The 26,147-nt window shown below is 45.3% G+C and overlaps 1 protein-coding gene across 2 annotated transcripts in view; it reads right to left on the reverse strand.

Moving 5' to 3' along the window:
- The window catches only part of EBF4 (EBF family member 4), a 109,173-nt gene that overhangs the window by 64,801 nt on the left and 18,225 nt on the right, over positions 1-26,147 (reverse strand). For both annotated transcript variants that reach the window (XM_040419436.1, XM_040419437.1), the window contains exons 2-4: positions 8,937-9,093; positions 8,724-8,787; positions 5,569-5,624 (exon numbers count right to left, since the gene is read on the reverse strand). In XM_040419436.1, coding sequence (XP_040275370.1) covers positions 5,569-5,624; positions 8,724-8,787; positions 8,937-9,093 — 277 coding nt within the window. The remainder of the gene's footprint in view (positions 1-5,568; positions 5,625-8,723; positions 8,788-8,936; positions 9,094-26,147) is intronic.

Genomic DNA, 26,147 nt, shown 5'->3' on the forward strand with positions numbered 1-26,147 from the left:
TCTGGTGACATCATCTAACACTCTGATTATCTCATCTACCATTCTGGTGACATCATCTAACACTGATTATCTTATCTACCATTCTGATGACATCATCTAACACTCTGATTATCTCATCTACCATTCTGGTGACATCATCTAACACTCTGATTATCTCATCTACCATTCTGGTGACATCATCTAACACTGATTATCTTATCTACCATTCTGGTGACATCATCTAACACTGATTATCTTATCTACCATTCTGATGACATCATCTAACACTGATTATCTCATCTACCATTCTGATGACATCATCTAAAACTGATTATCTCATCTACCATTCTGGTGACATCATCTAACACTGATTATCTCATCTACCATTCTGATGACATCATCTAACACTGATTATCTCATCTACCATTCTGATGACATCATCTAACACTGATTATCTCATCTACCATTCTGGTGACATCATCTAACACTCTGATTATCTCATCTACCATTCTGGTGACATCATCTAACACTGATTATCTTATCTACCATTCTGGTGACATCATCTAACACTCTGATTATCTCATCTACCATTCTGGTGACATCATCTAACACTGATTATCTCATCTACCATTCTGGTGACATCATCTAACACTGATTATCTCATCTACCATTCTGGTGACATCATCTAACACTCTGATTATCTCATCTACCATTCTGGTGACATCATCTAACACTCTGATTATCTCATCTACCATTCTGATGACATCATCTAACATTGATAATCTCATCTACCATTCTGATGACATCATCTAACATTTATTATCTAATCTACCATTCTGATGACATCATCTAACATTGATAATCTCATCTACCATTCTGGTGACATCATCTAACACTGATTATCTCATCTACCATTCTGGTGACATCATCTAACTCTGATAATCTCATCTACCATTCTGGTGACATCATCTAACACTGATTATCTCATCTACCATTCTGGTGACATCATCTAACTCTGATTATCTCATCTACCATTCTGGTGACATCATCTTACACTGATAATCTCATCTACCATTCTGGTGACATCATCTAACATTGATTATCTCATCTACCATTCTGGTGACATCATCTAACACTGATTATCTCATCTACCATTCTACCATTGTTCAGCGCTGGAGACGGAGGACACTCCACCCAACGTTACGGAGGAGCTGCAACAGCAGACCACAAACCTCAGAGATGTATTTATTAACCCCACATCTACCATTCTGATGACATCATCTAAAACTGATTATCTCATCTACCATTCTGGTGACATCATCTAACACTGATTATCTCATCTACCATTCTGATGACATCATCTAACACTGATTATCTCATCTACCATTCTGGTGACATCATCTAACACTCTGATTATCTCATCTACCATTCTGGTGACATCATCTAACACTGATTATCTTATCTACCATTCTGGTGACATCATCTAACACTCTGATTATCTCATCTACCATTCTGGTGACATCATCTAACACTGATTATCTCATCTACCATTCTGGTGACATCATCTAACACTGATTATCTCATCTACCATTCTGATGACATCATCTAACACTCTGATTATCTCATCTACCATTCTGGTGACATCATCTAACACTCTGATTATCTCATCTACCATTCTGGTGACATCATCTAACACTCTGATTATCTCATCTACCATTCTGATGACATCATCTAACATTGATAATCTCATCTACCATTCTGATGACATCATCTAACATTTATTATCTAATCTACCATTCTGATGACATCATCTAACATTGATAATCTCATCTACCATTCTGGTGACATCATCTAACACTGATTATCTCATCTACCATTCTGGTGACATCATCTAACTCTGATAATCTCATCTACCATTCTGGTGACATCATCTAACACTGATTATCTCATCTACCATTCTGGTGACATCATCTAACTCTGATTATCTCATCTACCATTCTGGTGACATCATCTTACACTGATAATCTCATCTACCATTCTGGTGACATCATCTAACATTGATTATCTCATCTACCATTCTGGTGACATCATCTAACACTGATTATCTCATCTACCATTCTGATGACATCATCTAACACTCTGATTATCTCATCTACCATTCTGGTGACATCATCTAACACTGATTATCTCATCTACCATTCTGGTGACATCATATAACACTGATTATCTCATCTACCATTCTGGTGACATCATATAACACTGATTATCTCATCTACCATTTTGATGACATCATCTAACACTCTGATTATCTCATCTACCATTCTAGTGACATCATCTAACACTGATTATCTCATCTACCATTCTGGTGACATCATATAACACTGATAATCTCATCTACCATTCTGGTGACATCATCTAACACTGATTATCTCATCTACCATTCTGGTGACATCATCTAACACTGATTATCTCATCTACCATTCTGGTGACATCATATAACACTGATTATCTCATCTACCATTCTGGTGACATCATCTAACACTGATTATCTTATCTACCATTCTGATGACATCATCTAACACTGATTATCTTATCTACCATTCTGGTGACATCATCTAACACTGATTATCTTATCTACCATTCTGATGACATCATCTAACACTGATTATCTCATCTACCATTCTGATGACATCATCTAACACTCTGATTATCTCATCTACCATTCTGGTGACATCATCTAACACTCTGATTATCTCATCTACCATTCTGGTGACATCATCTAACACTCTGATTATCTCATCTACCATTCTGGTGACATCATCTAACACTGATTATCTCATCTACCATTCTGGTGACATCATCTAACACTGATTATCTTATCTACCATTCTGATGACATCATCTAACACTGATTATCTTATCTACCATTCTGGTGACATCATCTAACACTGATTATCTTATCTACCATTCTGATGACATCATCTAACACTGATTATCTCATCTACCATTCTGATGACATCATCTAACACTCTGATTATCTCATCTACCATTCTGGTGACATCATCTAACACTCTGATTATCTCATCTACCATTCTGGTGACATCATCTAACACTGATTATCTTATCTACCATTCTGGTGACATCATCTAACACTGATTATCTTATCTACCATTCTGATGACATCATCTAACACTGATTATCTCATCTACCATTCTGATGACATCATCTAACACTGATTATCTCATCTACCATTCTGGTGACATCATCTAACACTGATTATCTCATCTACCATTCTGATGACATCATCTAACACTGATTATCTCATCTACCATTCTGATGACATCATCTAACACTGATTATCTCATCTACCATTCTGGTGACATCATCTAACACTCTGATTATCTCATCTACCATTCTGGTGACATCATCTAACACTGATTATCTTATCTACCATTCTGGTGACATCATCTAACACTCTGATTATCTCATCTACCATTCTGGTGACATCATCTAACACTGATTATCTCATCTACCATTCTGGTGACATCATCTAACACTGATTATCTCATCTACCATTCTGGTGACATCATCTAACACTCTGATTATCTCATCTACCATTCTGGTGACATCATCTAACACTCTGATTATCTCATCTACCATTCTGATGACATCATCTAACATTGATAATCTCATCTACCATTCTGATGACATCATCTAACATTTATTATCTAATCTACCATTCTGATGACATCATCTAACATTGATAATCTCATCTACCATTCTGGTGACATCATCTAACACTGATTATCTCATCTACCATTCTGGTGACATCATCTAACTCTGATAATCTCATCTACCATTCTGGTGACATCATCTAACACTGATTATCTCATCTACCATTCTGGTGACATCATCTAACTCTGATTATCTCATCTACCATTCTGGTGACATCATCTTACACTGATAATCTCATCTACCATTCTGGTGACATCATCTAACATTGATTATCTCATCTACCATTCTGGTGACATCATCTAACACTGATTATCTCATCTACCATTCTACCATTGTTCAGCGCTGGAGACGGAGGACACTCCACCCAACGTTACGGAGGAGCTGCAACAGCAGACCACAAACCTCAGAGATGTATTTATTAACCCCACATCTACCATTCTGATGACATCATCTAAAACTGATTATCTCATCTACCATTCTGGTGACATCATCTAACACTGATTATCTCATCTACCATTCTGATGACATCATCTAACACTGATTATCTCATCTACCATTCTGGTGACATCATCTAACACTCTGATTATCTCATCTACCATTCTGGTGACATCATCTAACACTGATTATCTTATCTACCATTCTGGTGACATCATCTAACACTCTGATTATCTCATCTACCATTCTGGTGACATCATCTAACACTGATTATCTCATCTACCATTCTGGTGACATCATCTAACACTGATTATCTCATCTACCATTCTGATGACATCATCTAACACTCTGATTATCTCATCTACCATTCTGGTGACATCATCTAACACTCTGATTATCTCATCTACCATTCTGGTGACATCATCTAACACTCTGATTATCTCATCTACCATTCTGATGACATCATCTAACATTGATAATCTCATCTACCATTCTGATGACATCATCTAACATTTATTATCTAATCTACCATTCTGATGACATCATCTAACATTGATAATCTCATCTACCATTCTGGTGACATCATCTAACACTGATTATCTCATCTACCATTCTGGTGACATCATCTAACTCTGATAATCTCATCTACCATTCTGGTGACATCATCTAACACTGATTATCTCATCTACCATTCTGGTGACATCATCTAACTCTGATTATCTCATCTACCATTCTGGTGACATCATCTTACACTGATAATCTCATCTACCATTCTGGTGACATCATCTAACATTGATTATCTCATCTACCATTCTGGTGACATCATCTAACACTGATTATCTCATCTACCATTCTGATGACATCATCTAACACTCTGATTATCTCATCTACCATTCTGGTGACATCATCTAACACTGATTATCTCATCTACCATTCTGGTGACATCATATAACACTGATTATCTCATCTACCATTCTGGTGACATCATATAACACTGATTATCTCATCTACCATTTTGATGACATCATCTAACACTCTGATTATCTCATCTACCATTCTAGTGACATCATCTAACACTGATTATCTCATCTACCATTCTGGTGACATCATATAACACTGATAATCTCATCTACCATTCTGGTGACATCATCTAACACTGATTATCTCATCTACCATTCTGGTGACATCATCTAACACTGATTATCTCATCTACCATTCTGGTGACATCATATAACACTGATTATCTCATCTACAATTCTGGTGACATCATATAACACTGATTAGCTCATGTCCTATTTTTTGATGGCCAGTATTCATTGTCTGATAATAAACAAACGTGTGACTACACCTATGGACTGAAAACGGCTGTGAAACGTGTGAACAAGGCCTAAGACACAAGGTGGACAACCTTAGCGCCTACCTGCTTGGACATCGAGTCGATAAGTCGTACATAGAGATCTTGCTCCGTCCTGAGACCTGGAGGATATAAATGATGGTTATTCCTGTACATACATCGTGGTCTGACGGACAGTCCTCGGGACATTCTCATAAAATTTACATGGTTTGGTGATGTCAATCAGAGATCAGGTATTGATTGATCATGACTTAAATCCTTAAGGCTGAACTCGCCGAGAAAGGGGGTTCGGACAAGAATCTATAATGAGTGTGGAGCTCTCCTCAACAGATGATATTGAGGGAGAGAAGGATTGGGGCGAAGTGAATATAAGATATAAGCCGCCATTAGAGGTGTCTACATGAAATACACATACATGTTCAGCCGAGCAGAACACGTATGTGTATGGGGGAGTCGAGAGATATAGCTATTGAATATTCTGCAGTATTGATTGATCATGCCTGAGAGCTTGTTGATCGGCATTGATTAACCTTGACTGGGAATTAATTGACCAGTATTGATTAATCGTGACTGGGAGCTTGTTGGCCAGTATTGATTAATCGTGACTGGGAGCTTGTTGACCTGTATTGATTAATCGTGACTGGGAGCTTGTTGGCCAGTATTGATTAATCGTGACTGGGAGCTTGTTGGCCAGTATTGATTAATCGTGACTGGGAGCTTGTTGGGCAGTATTGATTAATCATGCCTGGGAGCTTGTTGGGCAGTACTGATTAATCGTGCCTGGCAGCTTGTTGGGCAGTATTGATTAATCGTGACTGGGAGCTTGTTGGGCAGTACTGATTAATCGTGCCTGGGAGCTTGTTGGCCAGTATTGATTAATCGTGCCTGGGAGCTTGTTGGGCAGTACTGATTAATCGTGACTGGGAGCTTGTTGGGCAGTACTGATTAATCGTGCCTGGGAGCTTGTTGTCCTGTATTGATTAATCGTGCCTGGGAGCTTGTTGGGCAGTACTGATTAATCGTGCCTGGGAGCTTGTTGGCCAGTATTGATTAATCGTGCCTGGGAGCTTGTTGACCAGTATTGATTAATCGTGACTGGGAGCTTGTTGGCCAGTAATGATTAATCGTGCCTGGGAGCTTGTTGACCAGTATTGATTAATCGTGACTGGGAGCTTGTTGGCCAGTACTGATTAATCGTGACTGGGAGTTAATTGACCAGTATTGATTAATCGTGCCTGGGAGCTTGTTGGCCAGTATTGATTAATCGTGACTGGGAGCTTGTTGGCCAGTATTGATTAATCGTGACTGAGAACTTGTTGGCCAGTATTGATTAATCGTGCCTGGGAGCTTGTTGACCAGTATTGATTAATCGTGACTGGGAGCTTGTTGGCCAGTATTGATTAATCGTGACTGGGAGCTTGTTGGGCAGTATTGATTAATCATGCCTGGGAGCTTGTTGGGCAGTACTGATTAATCGTGACTGGGAGCTTGTTGGGCAGTATTGATTAATCATGCATGGGAGCTTGTTGGGTAGTATTGATTAATCGTGCCTGGGAGCTTGTTGGGCAGTATTGATTAATCATGCCTGGGAGCTTGTTGGGCACTATTGATTAATCGTGTCTGGGAGCTTGTTGGGCAGTATTGATTAATCATGCCTGGGAGCTTGTTGGGCACTATTGATTAATCGTGCCTGGGAGCTTGTTGGGCAGTATTGATTAATCGTGACTGGGAGCTTGTTGGCCAGTATTGATTAATCGTGCCTGGGAGCTTGTTGACCAGTATTGATTAATCGTGACTGGGAGCTTGTTGGCCAGTATTGATTAATCGTGACTGGGAGCTTGTTGGGCAGTATTGATTAATCGTGACTGGAAGCTTGTTGGCCAGTATTGATTAATCGTGACTGGGAGCTTGTTGGGCAGTATTGATTAATCGTGACTGGGAGCTTGTTGGGCAGTATTGATTAATCGTGCCTGGGAGCTTGTTGGGCAGTATTGATTAATCATGCCTGGGAGCTTGTTGGGCACTATTGATTAATCGTGCCTGGGAGCTTGTTGGGCAGTATTGATTAATCGTGACTGGGAGCTTGTTGGGCAGTATTGATTAATCATGCCTGGGAGCTTGTTGGGCACTATTGATTAATCGTGCCTGGGAGCTTGTTGGCCAGTATTGATTAATCGTGCCTGGGAGCTTGTTGGCCAGTATTGATTAATCGTGCCTGCGAGCTTGTTGGCCAGTATTGATTAATCGTGCCTGGGAGCTTGTTGGGCAGTATTGATTAATCGTGACTGGGAGCTTGTTGGGCAGTATTGATTAATCGTGCCTGGGAGCTTGTTGGGCAGTATTGATTAATCGTGACTGGGAGCTTGTTGGGCAGTACTGATTAATCGTGACTGGAAGCTTGTTGGCCAGTATTGATTAATCGTGACTGGGAGCTTGTTGGGCAGTATTGATTAATCGTGACTGGGAGCTTGTTGGGCAGTACTGATTAATCGTGACTGGGAGCTTGTTGGCCAGTATTGATTAATCGTGCATGGGAGCTTGTTGGGCAGTATTGATTAATCGTGACTGGGAGTTTGTTGGCCAGTATTGATTAATCGTGCCTGGGAGCTTGTTGGCCAGTATTGATTAATCGTGCCTGGGAGCTTGTTGGGCAGTACTGATTAATCGTGACTGGGAGCTTGTTGGGCAGTACTGATTAATCGTGCCTGGGAGCTTGTTGGGCAGTATTGATTAATCGTGCCTGGGAGCTTGTTGGCCAGTATTGATTAATCGTGCCTGGGAGCTTGTTGGCCAGTATTGATTAATCGTGCCTGGGAGCTTGTTGTACTGTATTGATTAATCGTGCCTGGGAGCTTGTTGGCCAGTATTGATTAATCGTGCCTGGGAGCTTGTTGGCCAGTATTGATTAATCGTGCCTGGGAGCTTGTTGGCCAGTATTGATTAATCGTGACTGGGAGCTTGTTGGCCAGTATTGATTAATCGTGACTGGGAGCTTGTTGGCCAGTATTGATTAATCGTGACTGGGAGCTTGTTGGCCAGTATTGATTAATCGTGACTGAAAGCTTGTTGGCCAGTATTGATTAATCGTGCCTGGGAGCTTGTTGGCCAGTATTGATTAATCGTGCCTGGGAGCTTGTTGGCCAGTATTGATTAATCGTGCCTGGGAGCTTGTTGGCCAGTATTGATTAATCGTGCCTGGGAGCTGTCCACTGGATTTTTACCATTGCTGTAGAGAAGCTGCAGTCGGTAATGGATGCCATTGTTGGTTTTCTCGCCGCTCTGTTCCTGTGAGAAAAAAACGTTCAGTGGCCTGATGAAGGTGTGAATAACGCACAGCTGAATATTACACAGTCTCGGGCTCCTTTAAGAGTCAGGTGCTATACCAGAAGGTCACATCCCCGACTTTTCTTCAAGGAATGAGCAACATGTCTTACTTTCTCTTTTTCTACAAAGTCGATGTAGGACGTCCTCTCGATCTCCACCGGCTGCCCCTGACGGTCGTATAGCGCCAGAACAAAATGGAAGAAGTTAGATTTTCTGAGGTTTGAGGGCGGCTGCTTCTCGAAGTGAGCTCTGGCCAGACCGATGCCACTGTGCGGAGACACAAGAGGAGACACGGGGTCAGGGAGATATCGGAGCCACCAGACAGAGGGGGCAAAGGCTTAAACATGCATCCTATATCAGACTGGAGGAGACCCAAATCACAACCATCTCCTCGCCGGGGGTCCTGCATAAACTGGGGGAGAGTTACCTAAACTGGTGTAAAGGAGAGCGGGTTAAGGCTCGGTTCACACTGTCGCTCTATACCCAGCAGGGAACAGCCTGACAGATCTCTCTGCCGTCCGGCCCCATTCACTATAATGAGGACTGACGAGATCCGGCAAATATGCCGAGAATCAGCCAGACAAAAACCGTCAATTGTCAGGAAGGAACGCAGTAATCACTGCTCCCCATACTGTGGAGGAGATCGCTGCATGTAAATGTGTCTCCTCCACTGACGAGCAGACGATTGTCAGCAAGGAACCCTTCTGTATGAGGACGAGCGATGACATTAGTGATCACAGCTCCTCATACTGTGGAGGAGATCGCTGCATGTAAATGTGTCTCCTCCACTGACGAGCAGACGATTGTCAGGAAGGAACGCTTCTGTATGAGGACGAGCGATGGTATTAGTGATCACTGCTCCCCATACTGTGGAGGAGACTGCTGCATGTAAATGTGTCTCCTCCACTGACGAGCAGACGATTGTCAGGAAGGAACGCTTCTGTATGAGGACGAGCGATGACATTAGTGATCACTGCTCCCCTGACTGTGGAGGAGATCACTGCATGTAAATGTGTCTCCTCCACTGATGAGCAGACGATTGTTAGGAAGGAACGCTTCTGTATGAGGACGAGCGATGACATTAGTGATCACTGCTCCCTATACTGTGGAGGAGATCGCTGCATGTAAATGTGTCTCCTCCACTGACGAGCAGGCGATTGTCAGGAAGGAACGCTTCTGTATGAGGACGAGCGATGACATTAGTGATCACTGCTCCCTATACTGTGGAGGAGATCGCTGCATGTAAATGTGTCTCCTCCACTGATGAGCAGACGATTGTCAGGAAGAAACGCTTCTGTATGAGGACGAGCGATGACATTAGTGATCACTGCTCCTCATACTGTGGAGGAGATCGCTGCATGTAAATGTGTCTCCTCCACTGACGAGCAGGCAACTGTCAGAAAGGGACGCTTCTATATGAGGACGAGCGATGACATTAGTGATCACTGCTCCCTATACTGTGGAGGAGATCGCTGCATGTAAATGTGTCTCCTCCACTGACGAGCAGACGATTGTCAGGAAGGAACGCTTCTGTATGAGGATGAGCGATGACATTAGTGAGCACTGCTCCCCATACTGTGGAGGAGATCGCTGCATGTAAATGTGTCTCCTCCACTGACGAGCAGACGATTGTCAGGAAGGAACGCTTCTGTATGAGGACGAGCGATGGTATTAGTGATCACTGCTCCCCATACTGTGGAGGAGATCGCTGCATGTAAATGTGTCTCCTCCACTGACGAGCAGACGATTGTCAGCAAGGAACCCTTCTGTATGAGGACGAGCGATGACATTAGTGATCACAGCTCCTCATACTGTGGAGGAGATCGCTGCATGTAAATGTGTCTCCTCCACTGACGAGCAGACGATTGTCAGGAAGGAACGCTTCTGTATGAGGACGAGCGATGGTATTAGTGATCACTGCTCCCCATACTGTGGAGGAGACTGCTGCATGTAAATGTGTCTCCTCCACTGACGAGCAGACGATTGTCAGGAAGGAACGCTTCTGTATGAGGACGAGCGATGACATTAGTGATCACTGCTCCCCTGACTGTGGAGGAGATCACTGCATGTAAATGTGTCTCCTCCACTGATGAGCAGACGATTGTTAGGAAGGAACGCTTCTGTATGAGGACGAGCGATGACATTAGTGATCACTGCTCCCTATACTGTGGAGGAGATCGCTGCATGTAAATGTGTCTCCTCCACTGACGAGCAGGCGATTGTCAGGAAGGAACGCTTCTGTATGAGGACGAGCGATGACATTAGTGATCACTGCTCCCTATACTGTGGAGGAGATCGCTGCATGTAAATGTGTCTCCTCCACTGATGAGCAGACGATTGTCAGGAAGAAACGCTTCTGTATGAGGACGAGCGATGACATTAGTGATCACTGCTCCTCATACTGTGGAGGAGATCGCTGCATGTAAATGTGTCTCCTCCACTGACGAGCAGGCGATTGTCAGGAAGGAACGCTTCTGTATGAGGACGAGCGATGACATTAGTGATCACTGCTCCCTATACTGTGGAGGAGATCGCTGCATGTAAATGTGTCTCCTCCACTGACGAGCAGACGATTGTCAGGAAGGAACGCTTCTGTATGAGGATGAGCGATGACATTAGTGAGCACTGCTCCCTATACTGTGGAGGAGATCGCTGCATGTAAATGTGTCTCCTCCACTGACGAGCAGACGATTGTCAGGAAGGAACGCTTCTGTATGAGGATGAGCGATGACATTAGTGAGCACTGCTCCCCATACTGTGGAGGAGATCGCTGCATGTAAATGTGTCTCCTCCACTGACGAGCAGACGATTGTCAGGAAGGAACGCTTCTGTATGAGGACGAGCGATGGTATTAGTGATCACTGCTCCCCATACTGTGGAGGAGATCGCTGCATGTAAATGTGTCTCCTCCACTGATGAGCAGACGATTGTCAGGAAGGAACGCTTCTGTATGAGGACGAGCGATGACATTAGTGATCACTGCTCCCCTGACTGTGGAGGAGATCACTGCATGTAAATGTGTCTCCTCCACTGATGAGCAGACGATTGTTAGGAAGGAACGCTTCTGTATGAGGACGAGCGATGACATTAGTGATCACTGCTCCCTATACTGTGGAGGAGATCGCTGCATGTAAATGTGTCTCCTCCACTGACGAGCAGGCGATTGTCAGGAAGGAACGCTTCTGTATGAGGACGAGCGATGACATTAGTGATCACTGCTCCCTATACTGTGGAGGAGATCGCTGCATGTAAATGTGTCTCCTCCACTGACGAGCAGGCGATTGTCAGGAAGGAACGCTTCTGTATAAGGACGAGCGATGACATTAGTGATCACTGCTCCCTATACTGTGGAGGAGATCGCTGCATGTAAATGTGTCTCCTCCACTGATGAGCAGACGATTGTCAGGAAGAAACGCTTCTGTATGAGGACGAGCGATGACATTAGTGATCACTGCTCCTCATACTGTGGAGGAGATCGCTGCATGTAAATGTGTCTCCTCCACTGACGAGCAGGCAACTGTCAGAAAGGGACGCTTCTATATGAGGACGAGCGATGACATTAGTGATCACTGCTCCCTATACTGAGGAGGAGATCGCTGCATGTAAATGTGTCTCCTCCACTGACGAGCAGACGATTGTCAGCAAGGAACGCTTCTGTATGAGGACGAGCGATGACATTAGTGATCACTGCTCCCTATACTGTGGAGGAGATCGCTGCATGTAAATGTGTCTCCTCCACTGATGAGCAGACGATTGTCAGCAAGGAACGCTTCTTTCCTGACAATCTAGTTAGTGTAAGTCCAGCGTAATACAGCCCTAGGTTAGTCCTTTGGGTATTCAGAGGAGGCCGGGGCACTCTGCCCTCTCGATTTGCCTGAAATACTGGAAATTGGAAAACCGTTAACTATCTCTGTATCTGTATCGTGCGGACAGTTGAGGATATTCCCTGAGACTGCGGGGAGGGCCCGATCCTTAGGCTTCGTGGAATCTTACAAATTGCTACTGTACACTGTATACATGTGAAATGTCCATCGTACGGGAATAAAGTGCTTCACCGAGTCCACTCCTATCAATCAGGGCCCATCTTTCTTGAGAAAACGGCCAAGAGCACTATGCCCACATACTGATCAATACAACCGTCAAGAGCACTATGCCCAAATACTGATCAATACAACCGTCAAGAATACTATACCCACATACTGAGCAATACAACCGTCAAGAGCACTATACCCACATACTGAGCAATACAACCGTCAAGAGCACTATGCCCAAATACTGAGCAATGCAACAGTCAAGAGCACTATGCCCAAATACTGATCAATACAACCGTCAAGAATACTATACCCACATACTGAGCAATACAACCGTCAAGAGCACTATACCCACATACTGAGCAATACAACCGTCAAGAGCACTATACCCACATACTGAGCAATGCAACAGTCAAGAATATGATACCCACATACTGAGCAATGCAACCGTCAAGAGTACTAAACCCACATACTGAGCAATGCAACTGTCAAGAATACTATACCCACATACTGAGCAATGCAACCGTCAAGAGCACTATGCCCACATACTGAGCAATGCAACCGTCAAGAGTACTATGCCCACATACGGAGCAATGCAACAGTCAAGAATATGATACCCACATACTGAGCAATACAACCGTCAGGAGCACTATGCCCACATACTGAGCAATGCAACATTCAAGAATACTATACCCACATACTGAGCAATACAACCGTCAAGAGCACTATGCCCACATACTGAGCAATACAACCGTCAAGAGCACTATACCCACATACTGAGCAATGCAACCGTCAAGAATACTATACCCACATACTGAGCAATGCAACCGTCAAGAGTACTAAACCCACATAATGAACAATGCAACCGTCAAGAGCACTATGCCCACATACTGATCAATACAACCGTCAAGAGCACTATACCCACATACTGAGCAATGCAACAGTCAAGAATATGATACCCACATACTGAGCAATACAACCGTCAGGAGCACTATGCCCACATACTGAGCAATGCAACAGTCAAGAATACTATACCCACATACTGAGCAATACAACCGTCAAGAGCACTATACCCACATACTGAGCAATGCAACCGTCAAGAATACTATACCCACATACTGAGCAATGCAACTGTCAAGAATACTATACCCACATACTGAGCAATGCAACCGTCAAGAGCACTATGCCCACATACTGAGCAATGCAACCGTCAAGAGTACTATGCCCACATACTGAGCAATGCAACAGTCAAGAATATGATACCCACATACTGAGCAATACAACCGTCAGGAGCACTATGCCCACATACTGAGCAATGCAACAGTCAAGAATACTATACCCACATACTGAGCAATACAACCGTCAAGAGCACTATGCCCACATACTGAGCAATACAACCGTCAAGAGCACTATACCCACATACTGAGCAATGCAACCGTCAAGAATACTATACCCACATACTGAGCAATGCAACCGTCAAGAGTACTAAACCCACATAATGAACAATGCAACCGTCAAGAGCACTATGGCCACATACTGAGCAATGCAACAGTCAAGAATACTATACCCACATACTGAGCAATGCAACTGTCAAGAGTACTAAACCCACATACTGAGCATTGCAACCGTCAAGAATATTATACCCATATACTGAGAAATACAACCGTCAACAGCACTATGCCCACATACTGAGCAATGCAGCCGTCAAGAGCACTATGCCCACATACTGAGCAATGCAGCCGTCAAGAGCACTATACCCACATACTGAGCAATGCAACTGTCAAGAGCACTATACCGACATACTGAGCAATGCAACTGTCAAGAGTACTAAACCCACATACTGAGCAATGCAACCGTCAAGAATACTATACCCACATACTGAGCAATGCAACCGTCAAGAGCACTATGCCCACATACTGAGCAATGCAACCGTCAAGAGTACTATGCCCACATACTGAGCAATGCAACAGTCAAGAATATGATACCCACATACTGAGCAATACAACCGTCAGGAGCACTATGCCCACATACTGAGCAATGCAACAGTCAAGAATACTATACCCACATACTGAGCAATACAACCGTCAAGAGCACTATGCCCACATACTGAGCAATACAACCGTCAAGAGCACTATACCCACATACTGAGCAATGCAACCGTCAAGAATACTATACCCACATACTGAGCAATGCAACCGTCAAGAGTACTAAACCCACATACTGAACAATGCAACCGTCAAGAGCACTATGGCCACATACTGAGCAATGCAACAGTCAAGAATACAAAACCCACATACTGAGCAATGCAACTGTCAAGAGTACTAAACCCACATACTGAGCAATGCAACCGTCAAGAATATTATACCCATATACTGAGAAATACAACCGTCAACAGCACTATGCCCACATACTGAGCAATGCAGCCGTCAAGAGCACTATGCCCACATACTGAGCAATGCAGCCGTCAAGAGCACTATACACACATACTGAGCAATGCAACTGTCAAGAGCACTATACCCACATGCTGAGCAATGCAACCGTCAAGAATACTATACCCACATACTGAGCAATGCAACTATCAAGAGCACTATACCCACATACTGAGCAATGCAACCGTCAAGAGCACTATACCCACATACTGACCAATGCAGCCGTCAAGAGCACTATGCCAACATACTGAGCAATGCAACTGTCAAGAGTACTATGCCCACATGCAGAACATTGTAACTGCCAAAAGTACTATGTCCACATATTGAGGAATGCAACCACCAAGAGTACTGTACCCACATACTGAGCAATGCAACCGCCAAAAATAGTATACCCACTTACTGAGCAATGCAACCGCCAAAAATACTATACCCACATACTGAGCAATGCAACTATCAAGAGCACTATACCCACATACTGAGGAATGCAACCGCCAACAATACTATACCTACATGCTGAGCAGTACAACTGCGAAGAGTACTATGCCCACATACTGAGCAATGCAACCACCTAAAATACTATACCCACATACTGAGCAATGCAACCGCCAAAAATACTATAACCACATACTGAGCAATGCAACCGCCAAGAGTACTATGCCAACATACTGAGCAATGCAACTGCCAAGAGTACTATGTCCACATATTGAGAAATGCAACCACCAAGAGTACTATGCCCATATACTGCACAATGCAACCATGAAGAGCACTGTGCCCACATATTGATTGATGCAACCACAAAGAGTACATGCCCTTATACTCAGTAATGCAACTGCCAAAAGTATTATGCTAACATACTGGGCAATGCAACCGACAGGTGCACTGTGACCACATATTGAGCAATGCAACCTTCAAGCCTACTGTACGTGCATGTGTTATGGTGAGACCACGTCCAGAGCGGCCCCGCTGTAGTCCTGCTGTGGCCCCCACACAGGAGTGACCTCCACATAGGAGTCCAGCCCTTATCATGAAGGAGGACATGATGTCTGGAGAAGGAGGAATGTTGGTCCTAAGGTGTCATGATGGGTCACTCATCACCTGGGCATCGGCACAGAATCGGGCCGCCCCCTGGACACGGACCTGTCCTGCCCTCCCTGCCCCCACACATTTGAATGGAGCAGGACTGGACTGAATGGCGGCGAGGAGATGATGGGAGTCTCATCCGTCATCCTCCTCTGAGTGCTGGCATTAATTATTCAAGGAAATCGCTGCGTTTTCTTGTAAATGAGGCAGTTACAGTAAGCGGGGCCCGGGGCCCTCCCCCCGAAACCACGCAGGTGACCAGGAGCAGACATAACACAATTAGAGCAGCGAGTGCAGGAAGGAGGGCGTCAGCAGCGTCTGAGGGGAACGACCCTGTGCCACCGACCCCCGACACCTCGACATTAACCCCCGACATGCCACAGCCTTATTAACCCCCGACATGCCACAGTCTCATTAACCCCCGACATACCACAGACACAGCATCATTAACCTATGACATGCCACAGCCTCATTAACCCCTGACATGCCACAGACACAGCCTCATTAACCCCCGACATGCCACAGCCTCATTAACCCCCGACATGCCACAGCCTCATTAACCCCCGACATGCCACAGCCTCATTAACCCCCGACATGCCACAGACACAGCCTCATTAACCCCTGTTATGCCACAGCCTCATTAACCCCTGACATGCCACAAACACAGCCTCATTAACCCCTGTTATGCCAAAGCCTCATTAACTCCTGACATGCCACAGATACAGCCTTATTAACCCCGGACATGCCACAGAGTCAGCCTCATTAACCCGACATACTACAGGCACAGCATCATTAACCCCTGACATGCCACAGCCACAGCCTTATTAACCCTGGACATGCCACAGCCTCATTAACCCGACATACTACAGGCACAGCATCATTAACCCACGACATGTCACAAGCACAAAGTCATTAACCCCTGACATGCCACAGCCTCATTAACCCCCAACATGCCACAGAGTCAGCCTCATTAACCCCTGACAGCCACAGCTTCATTAACCCCCTACATGCCACAGGCACAGCATCATTAACCCCTGACATGCCGAAGACTCATCATCATTAACCCAGGACATACCACAGACACAGCATCATTAACCCCTGACTTGCCACAGGCACAGCCTCATTAACCCCTGACATGCCACAGACTCATTAACCCCTGACATGCCACAGCCTCATTAACCCCAGACATGCCACAGACACAGCATCATTAACCCCTGACATACCACAAGCACAGCCTAATTTCCTTACATGCCACAGGCATAGCACTATCAACACCTGACACTCCAGGTACTTCAAAATTAACCCCTGACATGCCACAATGTCATTAACCCATAACATGCCACAGAAATGCATCATTAGCCGTTGACATGCCAGGCACCATGTTATTAACCCCTGACATGCCAGACACAGAGTCATTAACCCCTGACATACCATAGGCACAGTGTAATTAACTCCAGGCATGCCAGATACTGTCATTAACCCATAACATGTCAGACACCATGTCATTAAACCCTGAAATGTCAAAAGCACAGCGTCAATAACCCCTGGCATGCCAGAAACTCATTAACCACTGCCAAACACCATGTCATTAACCCCTGACAGGCCACAGGAACAGCATAATTAACCCTTGACATGCCAGGCACTGAGTTGTTAACACCTGGCATGTCAGGCACCAGGACCTTAACCCATGACACTGAAGGCACTGTCATTAACCACTGAACTGCCAGACACCTTATCAATAACCTCTGTCCTGACACAGACACTGTATATATTTAACCCTTGGCATGCCACAAGCACTTTATCAACTTCATTAACCCCTGACATGCCACAGAGACCTCACCAACTAATGCTGCAGAGGCGTGCGTGCACCACAAAGAGCGGAGGGGCCACCAGTCACACAAAGCTCCAGGGGGCATCACACCGCAGACGCCCCAACCACCCTCTGTGCCCATCCCCCACCACAAGGAACAGCATTAACCCATTACATGCCACTGACACTTCTTGTGCCCCATATCCTGGTGCACATGCCTGCATTAGATACATCCATAGCCTCCAGCATTAGATACATCCATAGCCCCCAGAGTTAGATACGTCCATAGCCCCCAGAGTTAGATACGTCCATAGCCCCCAGAGTTAGATACGTCTATAGCCTCCTGCATTAGATACGTCCATAGCCTCCAGCATTAGATACATCCATAACCTCCTGCATTAGATACATCCATAACCTCCTGCATGAGATACATCCATAACCTCCTGCATTAGATACGTCCATAGCCTCCAGCATTAGATACATCCATAACCTCCTGCATTAGATACATCCATAACCTCCTGCATTAGATACATCCATAACCTCCTGCATTAGATACGTCCATAGCCTCCAGCATTAGATACATCCATAACCTCCTGCATTAGATACATCCATAGCCTCCTGCATTAGATACATCCATAACCTCCTGCATTAGATACATCCATAGCCTCCTGCATTAGATACGTCTATAGCCTCCTGCATTAGATACGTCTATAGCCTCCTGCATTAGATACGTCCATAGCCTCCAGCATTAGATACATCCATAACCTCCTGCATTAGATACATCCATAGCCTCCTGCATTAGATACATCCATAGCCTCCTGTATTAGATACATCCATAACCTCCTGCATTAGATACGTCCATAGCCTCCAGCATTAGATACATCCATAACCTCCAGCATTAGATACATCCATAGCCTCCTGCATTAGATACGTCTATAGCCTCCTGCATTAGATACGTCTATAGCCTCCTGCATTAGATACATCCATAACCTCCTGCATTAGATACATCCATAGCCTCCTGCATTAGATACGTCCATAGCCTCCAGCATTAGATACATCCATAACCTCCTGCATTAGATACGTCCATAGCCTCCAGCATTAGATACATCCATAACCTCCTGCATTAGATACATCCATAGCCTCCTGTATTAGATACATCCATAGCCTCCTGCATTAGATACGTCTATAGCCCCCAGAGTTAGATACGTCCATAACCCCCTGTATTAGATACATCTAAAGCCTCCTGCATTAGATACGTCCATAGCCTCCTGCATTAGATACGTCCATAGCCCCCAGAGTTAGATACGTCCATAACCGCCTGCATTAGATACATCCATAGCCTCCTGCATTAGATACGTCCATAGCCTCCTGCATTAGATACGTCCATAGCCTCCTGCATTAGATACATCCATAGCCCCCAGAGTTAGATACGTCTATAGCCTCCAGCATTAGATACATCTATAGCCTCCTGCATTAGATACATCCATAGCCCCCAGAGTTAGATACATCCATAGCCCCCAGAGTTTGATACGTCTATAGCCTCCTGCATTAGATACGTCCATAGCCTATTGTATTAGATACATCCATAGCCTCCTGCATTAGATACGTCCATAGCCTCCTGCATTAGATACATCCATAGCCCCCAGAGTTAGATACGTCTATAGCCTCCTGTATTAGATACGTCCATAGCCCCCAGAGTTAGATACGTCTATAGCCTCCTGCATTAGATACGTCCATAGCCTCCTGCATTAGATACATCCATAGCCTCCTGCATTAGATACATCCATAGCCTCCTGCATTAGATACGTCCATAGCCTCCTGCATTAGATACGTCCATAGCCTCCTGCATTAGATACGTCCATAGCCTCCTGCATTAGATACGTCCATAGCCTCCTGCATTAGATACGTCCATAGCCTCCTGCATTAGATACGTCTATAGCCTCCTGCATTAGATACGTCTATAGCCTCCTGCATTAGATACATCCATAGCCTCCTGCATTAGATACGTCCATAGCCTCCTGCATTAGATACGTCTATAGCCTCCTGCATTAGATACGTCTATAGCCTCCTGCATTAGATACGTCCATAGCCTCCTGCATTAGATACGTCCATAGCCTCCTGCATTAGATACGTCTATAGCCTCCTGCATTAGATACGTCCATAGCCTCCTGCATTAGATACGTCTATAGCCTCCTGCATTAGATACATCCATAGCCTCCTGCATTAGATACATCCATAGCCTCCTGCATTAGATACATCCATAGCCTCCTGCATTAGATACATCCATAGCCTCCTGCATTAGATACGTCTATAGCCTCCTGCATTAGATACGTCTATAGCCTCCTGCATTAGATACGTCTATAGCCTCCTGCATTAGATACATCCATAGCCTCCTGCATTAGATACGTCCATAGCCTCCTGCATTAGATACGTCTATAGCCTCCTGCATTAGATACGTCTATAGCCTCCTGCATTAGATACGTCCATAGCCTCCTGCATTAGATACGTCCATAGCCTCCTGCATTAGATACGTCTATAGCCTCCTGCATTAGATACGTCCATAGCCTCCTGCATTAGATACGTCTATAGCCTCCTGCATTAGATACATCCATAGCCTCCTGCATTAGATACATCCATAGCCTCCTGCATTAGATACATCCATAGCCTCCTGCATTAGATACGTCTATAGCCTCCTGCATTAGATACGTCTATAGCCTCCTGCATTAGATACATCCTTAGCCTCCTGCATTAGATACGTCCATAGCCTCCTGCATTAGATACATCCATAGCCTCCTGCATTAGATACGTCTATAGCCTCCTGCATTAGATACATCCATAGCCTCCTGCATTAGATACGTCCATAGCCTCCTGCATTAGATACGTCCATAGCCTCCTGCATTAGATACGTCCATAGCCTCCTGCATTAGATACGTCTATAGCCTCCTGCATTAGATACGTCCATAGCCTCCTGCATTAGATACGTCCATAGCCTCCTGCATTAGATACGTCTATAGCCTCCTGCATTAGATACATCCATAGCCTCCTGCATTAGATACGTCCATAGCCTCCTGCATTAGATACGTCTATAGCCTCCTGCATTAGATACGTCTATAGCCTCCTGCATTAGATACATCCATAGCCTCCTGCATTAGATACATCCATAGCCTCCTGCATTAGATACATCCATAGCCTCCTGCATTAGATACGTCTATAGCCTCCTGCATTAGATACGTCTATAGCCTCCTGCATTAGATACATCCATAGCGTCCTGCATTAGATACGTCCATAGCCTCCTGCATTAGATACGTCTATAGCCTCCTGCATTAGATACGTCTATAGCCTCCTGCATTAGATACGTCTATAGCCTCCTGCATTAGATACGTCTATAGCCTCCTGCATTAGATACGTCTATAGCCTCCTGCATTAGATACGTCTATAGCCTCCTGCATTAGATACGTCTATAGCCTCCTGCATTAGATACATCCATAGCCTCCTGCATTAGATACATCCATAGCCTCCTGCATTAGATACGTCCATAGCCTCCTGCATTAGATACGTCCATAGCCTCCTGCATTAGATACGTCTATAGCCTCCTGCATTAGATACATCCATAGCCTCCTGCATTAGATACGTCCATAGCCTCCTGCATTAGATACGTCCATAGCCTCCTGCATTAGATACGTCCATAGCCTCCTGCATTAGATACGTCCATAGCCTCCTGCATTAGATACGTCCATAGCCTCCTGCATTAGATACGTCCATAGCCTCCTGCATTAGATACGTCTATAGCCTCCTGCATTAGATACGTCTATAGCCTCCTGCATTAGATACATCCATAGCCTCCTGCATTAGATACGTCCATAGCCTCCTGCATTAGATACGTCTATAGCCTCCTGCATTAGATACGTCTATAGCCTCCTGCATTAGATACGTCCATAGCCTCCTGCATTAGATACGTCCATAGCCTCCTGCATTAGATACGTCTATAGCCTCCTGCATTAGATACGTCCATAGCCTCCTGCATTAGATACGTCTATAGCCTCCTGCATTAGATACATCCATAGCCTCCTGCATTAGATACATCCATAGCCTCCTGCATTAGATACATCCATAGCCTCCTGCATTAGATACATCCATAGCCTCCTGCATTAGATACGTCTATAGCCTCCTGCATTAGATACGTCTATAGCCTCCTGCATTAGATACGTCTATAGCCTCCTGCATTAGATACATCCATAGCCTCCTGCATTAGATACGTCCATAGCCTCCTGCATTAGATACGTCTATAGCCTCCTGCATTAGATACGTCTATAGCCTCCTCCATTAGATACGTCCATAGCCTCCTGCATTAGATACGTCCATAGCCTCCTGCATTAGATACGTCTATAGCCTCCTGCATTAGATACGTCCATAGCCTCCTGCATTAGATACGTCTATAGCCTCCTGCATTAGATACATCCATAGCCTCCTGCATTAGATACATCCATAGCCTCCTGCATTAGATACATCCATAGCCTCCTGCATTAGATACATCCATAGCCTCCTGCATTAGATACGTCTATAGCCTCCTGCATTAGATACGTCTATAGCCTCCTGCATTAGATACATCCATAGCCTCCTGCATTAGATACATCCATAGCCTCCTGCATTAGATACGTCCATAGCCTCCTGCATTAGATACGTCTATAGCCTCCTGCATTAGATACGTCCATAGCCCCCAGAGTTAGATACGCGCATAACCGCCTGCATTAGATACGTCCATAGCCCCCAGAGTTAGATACGTCCATGACACAATCAGTAGCGGGGGCGGGGCACTGACAACCTCCAGGGATGTGGCACAGAGCGCTCTGTCTGGAGTTGCCTTGTACTTGTCTTCAGGAGGATAACTCCCATCATTACCCATCTGTTGGAAGTATTCCCAGTCTCCTACAGAATCAGGAGAAATTATCCAGGGACACTCAGCATAAGGCTCCATTCACACATCCGCAATTCCGTTCCCGAAAAAAATAGAACATATCCTATTCTTGTCCGCAATAGCAGACAAGAATATTCATATTCTATTAGTGCCGGCGATGTGCATTCCGCAAAATGCAGAACGCACATCGCCGCTGTCCGTGTTTTGCGGACAATAATAGGACATGTTCTATCTTTAAAAAGAACGGAAAAATGGAAATACGGAAACGGAAGGCATACAGAGTACCTTCCGTTTTTTTGGCAGATCCATTGAAATTAATGGTTCCTTATGAGGAACGAAAAAATGAAACGGAAAAAAAATAAACTTTAGTGTGCAAGAGGCCTAAGTAAGCGGATATCTGCGCCAACGCCAGCAGTGAGAACCGCGACACCAAATCTCCTCCCCTAAATCACAGCCCTGGAGCACCATCTGTGCTGACAAAACACAGCAGCACAGAGGAATTCAGGAGAGGAGTGCGCTGATCTTGTAGGAGGTCACAGCATGAGAGTTACATAGTGGAAGGAGCAGGGTCTCCCAGCAGCACAGAGGATTTCAGGAGAGGAGTGTGCTGATCTTGTGGAGGTCACAGGCTGAGAGTTACATAGTGGAAGGAGCAGGGTCCTCCCAGCAGCACAGAGGATTTCAGGAGAGGAGTGTGCTGATCTTGTGGAGGTCACAGGCTGAGAGTTACATAGTGGAAGGAGCAGGGTCCTCCCAGCAGCAGAGAGGATTTCAGGAGAGGAGTGTGCTGATCTTGTAGGAGGTCACAGGATGAGAGTTACATAGTGGAAGGAGCAGAGTCCTCCCAGCAGCACAGAGGATTTCAGGAGAGGAGTGTGCTGATCTTGTAGGAGGTCACAGGATGAGAGTTACATAGTGGAAGGAGCAGAGTCCTCCCAGCAGCACAGAGGATTTCAGGAGAGGAGTGTGCTGATCTTGTAGGAGGTCACAGGATGAGAGTTACATAGTGGAAGGAGCAGAGTCCTCCCAGCAGCACAGAGGATTTCAGGAGAGGAGTGTGCTGATCTTGTAGGAGGTCACAGGATGAGAGTTACATAGTGGAAGGAGCAGAGGGAGCAGAGTCCTCCCAGCAGCACAGAGGATTTCAGGAGAGGTGTGTGCTGATCTTGTGGAGGTCACAGGCTGAGAGTTACATAGTGGAAGGAGCAGGGTCCTCCCAGCAGCACAGAGGAATTCAGGAGAGGAGTGTGCTGACCTTGTAGGAGGTCACAGGATGAGAGTTACATAGTGGAAGGAGCAGAGTCCTCCCAGCAGCACAGAGGATTTCAGGAGAGGTGTGTGCTGATCTTGTGGAGGTCACAGGCTGAGAGTTACATAGTGGAAGGAGCAGAGTCCTCCCAGCAGCACAGAGGATTTCAGGAGAGCAGTGTGCTGATCTTGTAGGAGGTCACAGGATGAGAGTTACATAGTAGAAGGAGCAGGGTCCTCCCAGCAGCACAGAGGATTTCAGGAGAGGAGTGTGCTGATTTTATAAAGGTCACAACATGAGAGTTACATAGTGAAAGGAGCAGGGTCCCCAGAGGCACAGAGGATTTCAGGAGAGGAGTGTGCTGATCTTATGGAGGTCACAGGCTGAGAGTTACATAGTGGAAGGAGCAGAGTCCTCCCAGCAGCACAGAGGATTTCAGGAGAGGAGTGTGCTGATCTTGTAGGAGGTCACAGGATGAGAGTTACATAGTGGAAGGAGCAGAGTCCTCCCAGCAGCACAGAGGATTTCAGGAGAGGAGTGTGCTGATCTTGTAGGAGGTCACAGCATGAGAGTTACATAGTGAAAGGAGCAGGGTCCCCAGCAGCACAGAGGATTTCAGGATAGGAGTGTGCTGATCTTGTAGGAGGTCACAGCATGAGAGTTACATAGTGGAAGGAGCAGAGTCCTCCCAGCAGCACAGAGGATTTCAGGAGAGGAGTGTGCTGATCTTGTGGAGGTTAGAGGCTGAGAGTTACATAGTGGAAGGAGCAGAGTCCTCCCAGCAGCACAGAGGATTTCAGGAGAGGAGTGTGCTGATCTTGTAGGAGGTTATAGGATGAGAGTTACATAGTGAAAGGAGCAGGGTTCTCCCAGCAGCACAGAGGATTTCAGGAGAGGAGTGTGCTGATCTTGTAGGAGGTCACAGGATGAGAGTTACATAGTGGAAGGAGCAGGGTCCTCCCAGCAGCACAGAGGATTTCAGGAGAGGAGTGCGCTGATCTTGTAGGAGGTCACAGGATGAGAGTTACATAGTGGATGGAGCAGGGTCTCCCAGCAGCACAGAGGATTTCAGGAGAGGAGTGTGCTGATCTTGTAGGAGGTCACAGCATGAGAGTTACATAGTGAAAGGAGCAGGGTCCCCAGCAGCACAGAGGATTTCAGGAGAGGAGTGTGCTGATCTTTTGGAGGTCATAGGATGAGAGTTACATAGTGAAAGGAGCAGAGTCCTCCCAGCAGCACAGAGGATTTCAGGAGAGGATTGTGCTGATCTTGTAGGAGGTCACAGCATGAGAGTTACATAGTGAAAGGAGCAGGGTCCCCAGCAGCACAGAGGATTTCAGGAGATGAGTGTGCTGATCTTGTAGGAGGTCACAGCATGAGAGTTACATAGTGGAAGGAGCAGAGTCCTCCCAGCAGCACAGAGGATTTCAGGAGAGGAGTGCGCTGATCTTGTAGGAGGTCACAGGATGAGAGTTACATAGTGGAAGGAGCAGGGTCTCCCAGCAGCACAGAGGATTTCAGGAGAGGAGTGTGCTGATTTTATAAAGGTCACAACATGAGAGTTACATAGTGAAAGGAGCAGAGTCCTCCCAGCAGCACAGAGGATTTCAGGAGAGGAGTGCGCTGATCTTGTAGGAGGTCACAGCATGAGAGTTACATAGTGAAAGGAGCAGGGTCCCCAGCAGCACAGAGGAATTCAGGAGAGGAGTGTGCTGATCTTGTGGAGGTTAGAGGCTGAGAGTTACATAGTGCAAGGAGCAGGGTCCTCCCAGCAGCACAGAGGATTTCAGGAGAGGAGTGTGCTGAT

Source organism: Bufo bufo, chromosome 2, assembly GCF_905171765.1.
Source record: "Bufo bufo chromosome 2, aBufBuf1.1, whole genome shotgun sequence".
Classification (NCBI taxonomy): domain Eukaryota; kingdom Metazoa; phylum Chordata; class Amphibia; order Anura; family Bufonidae; genus Bufo; species Bufo bufo.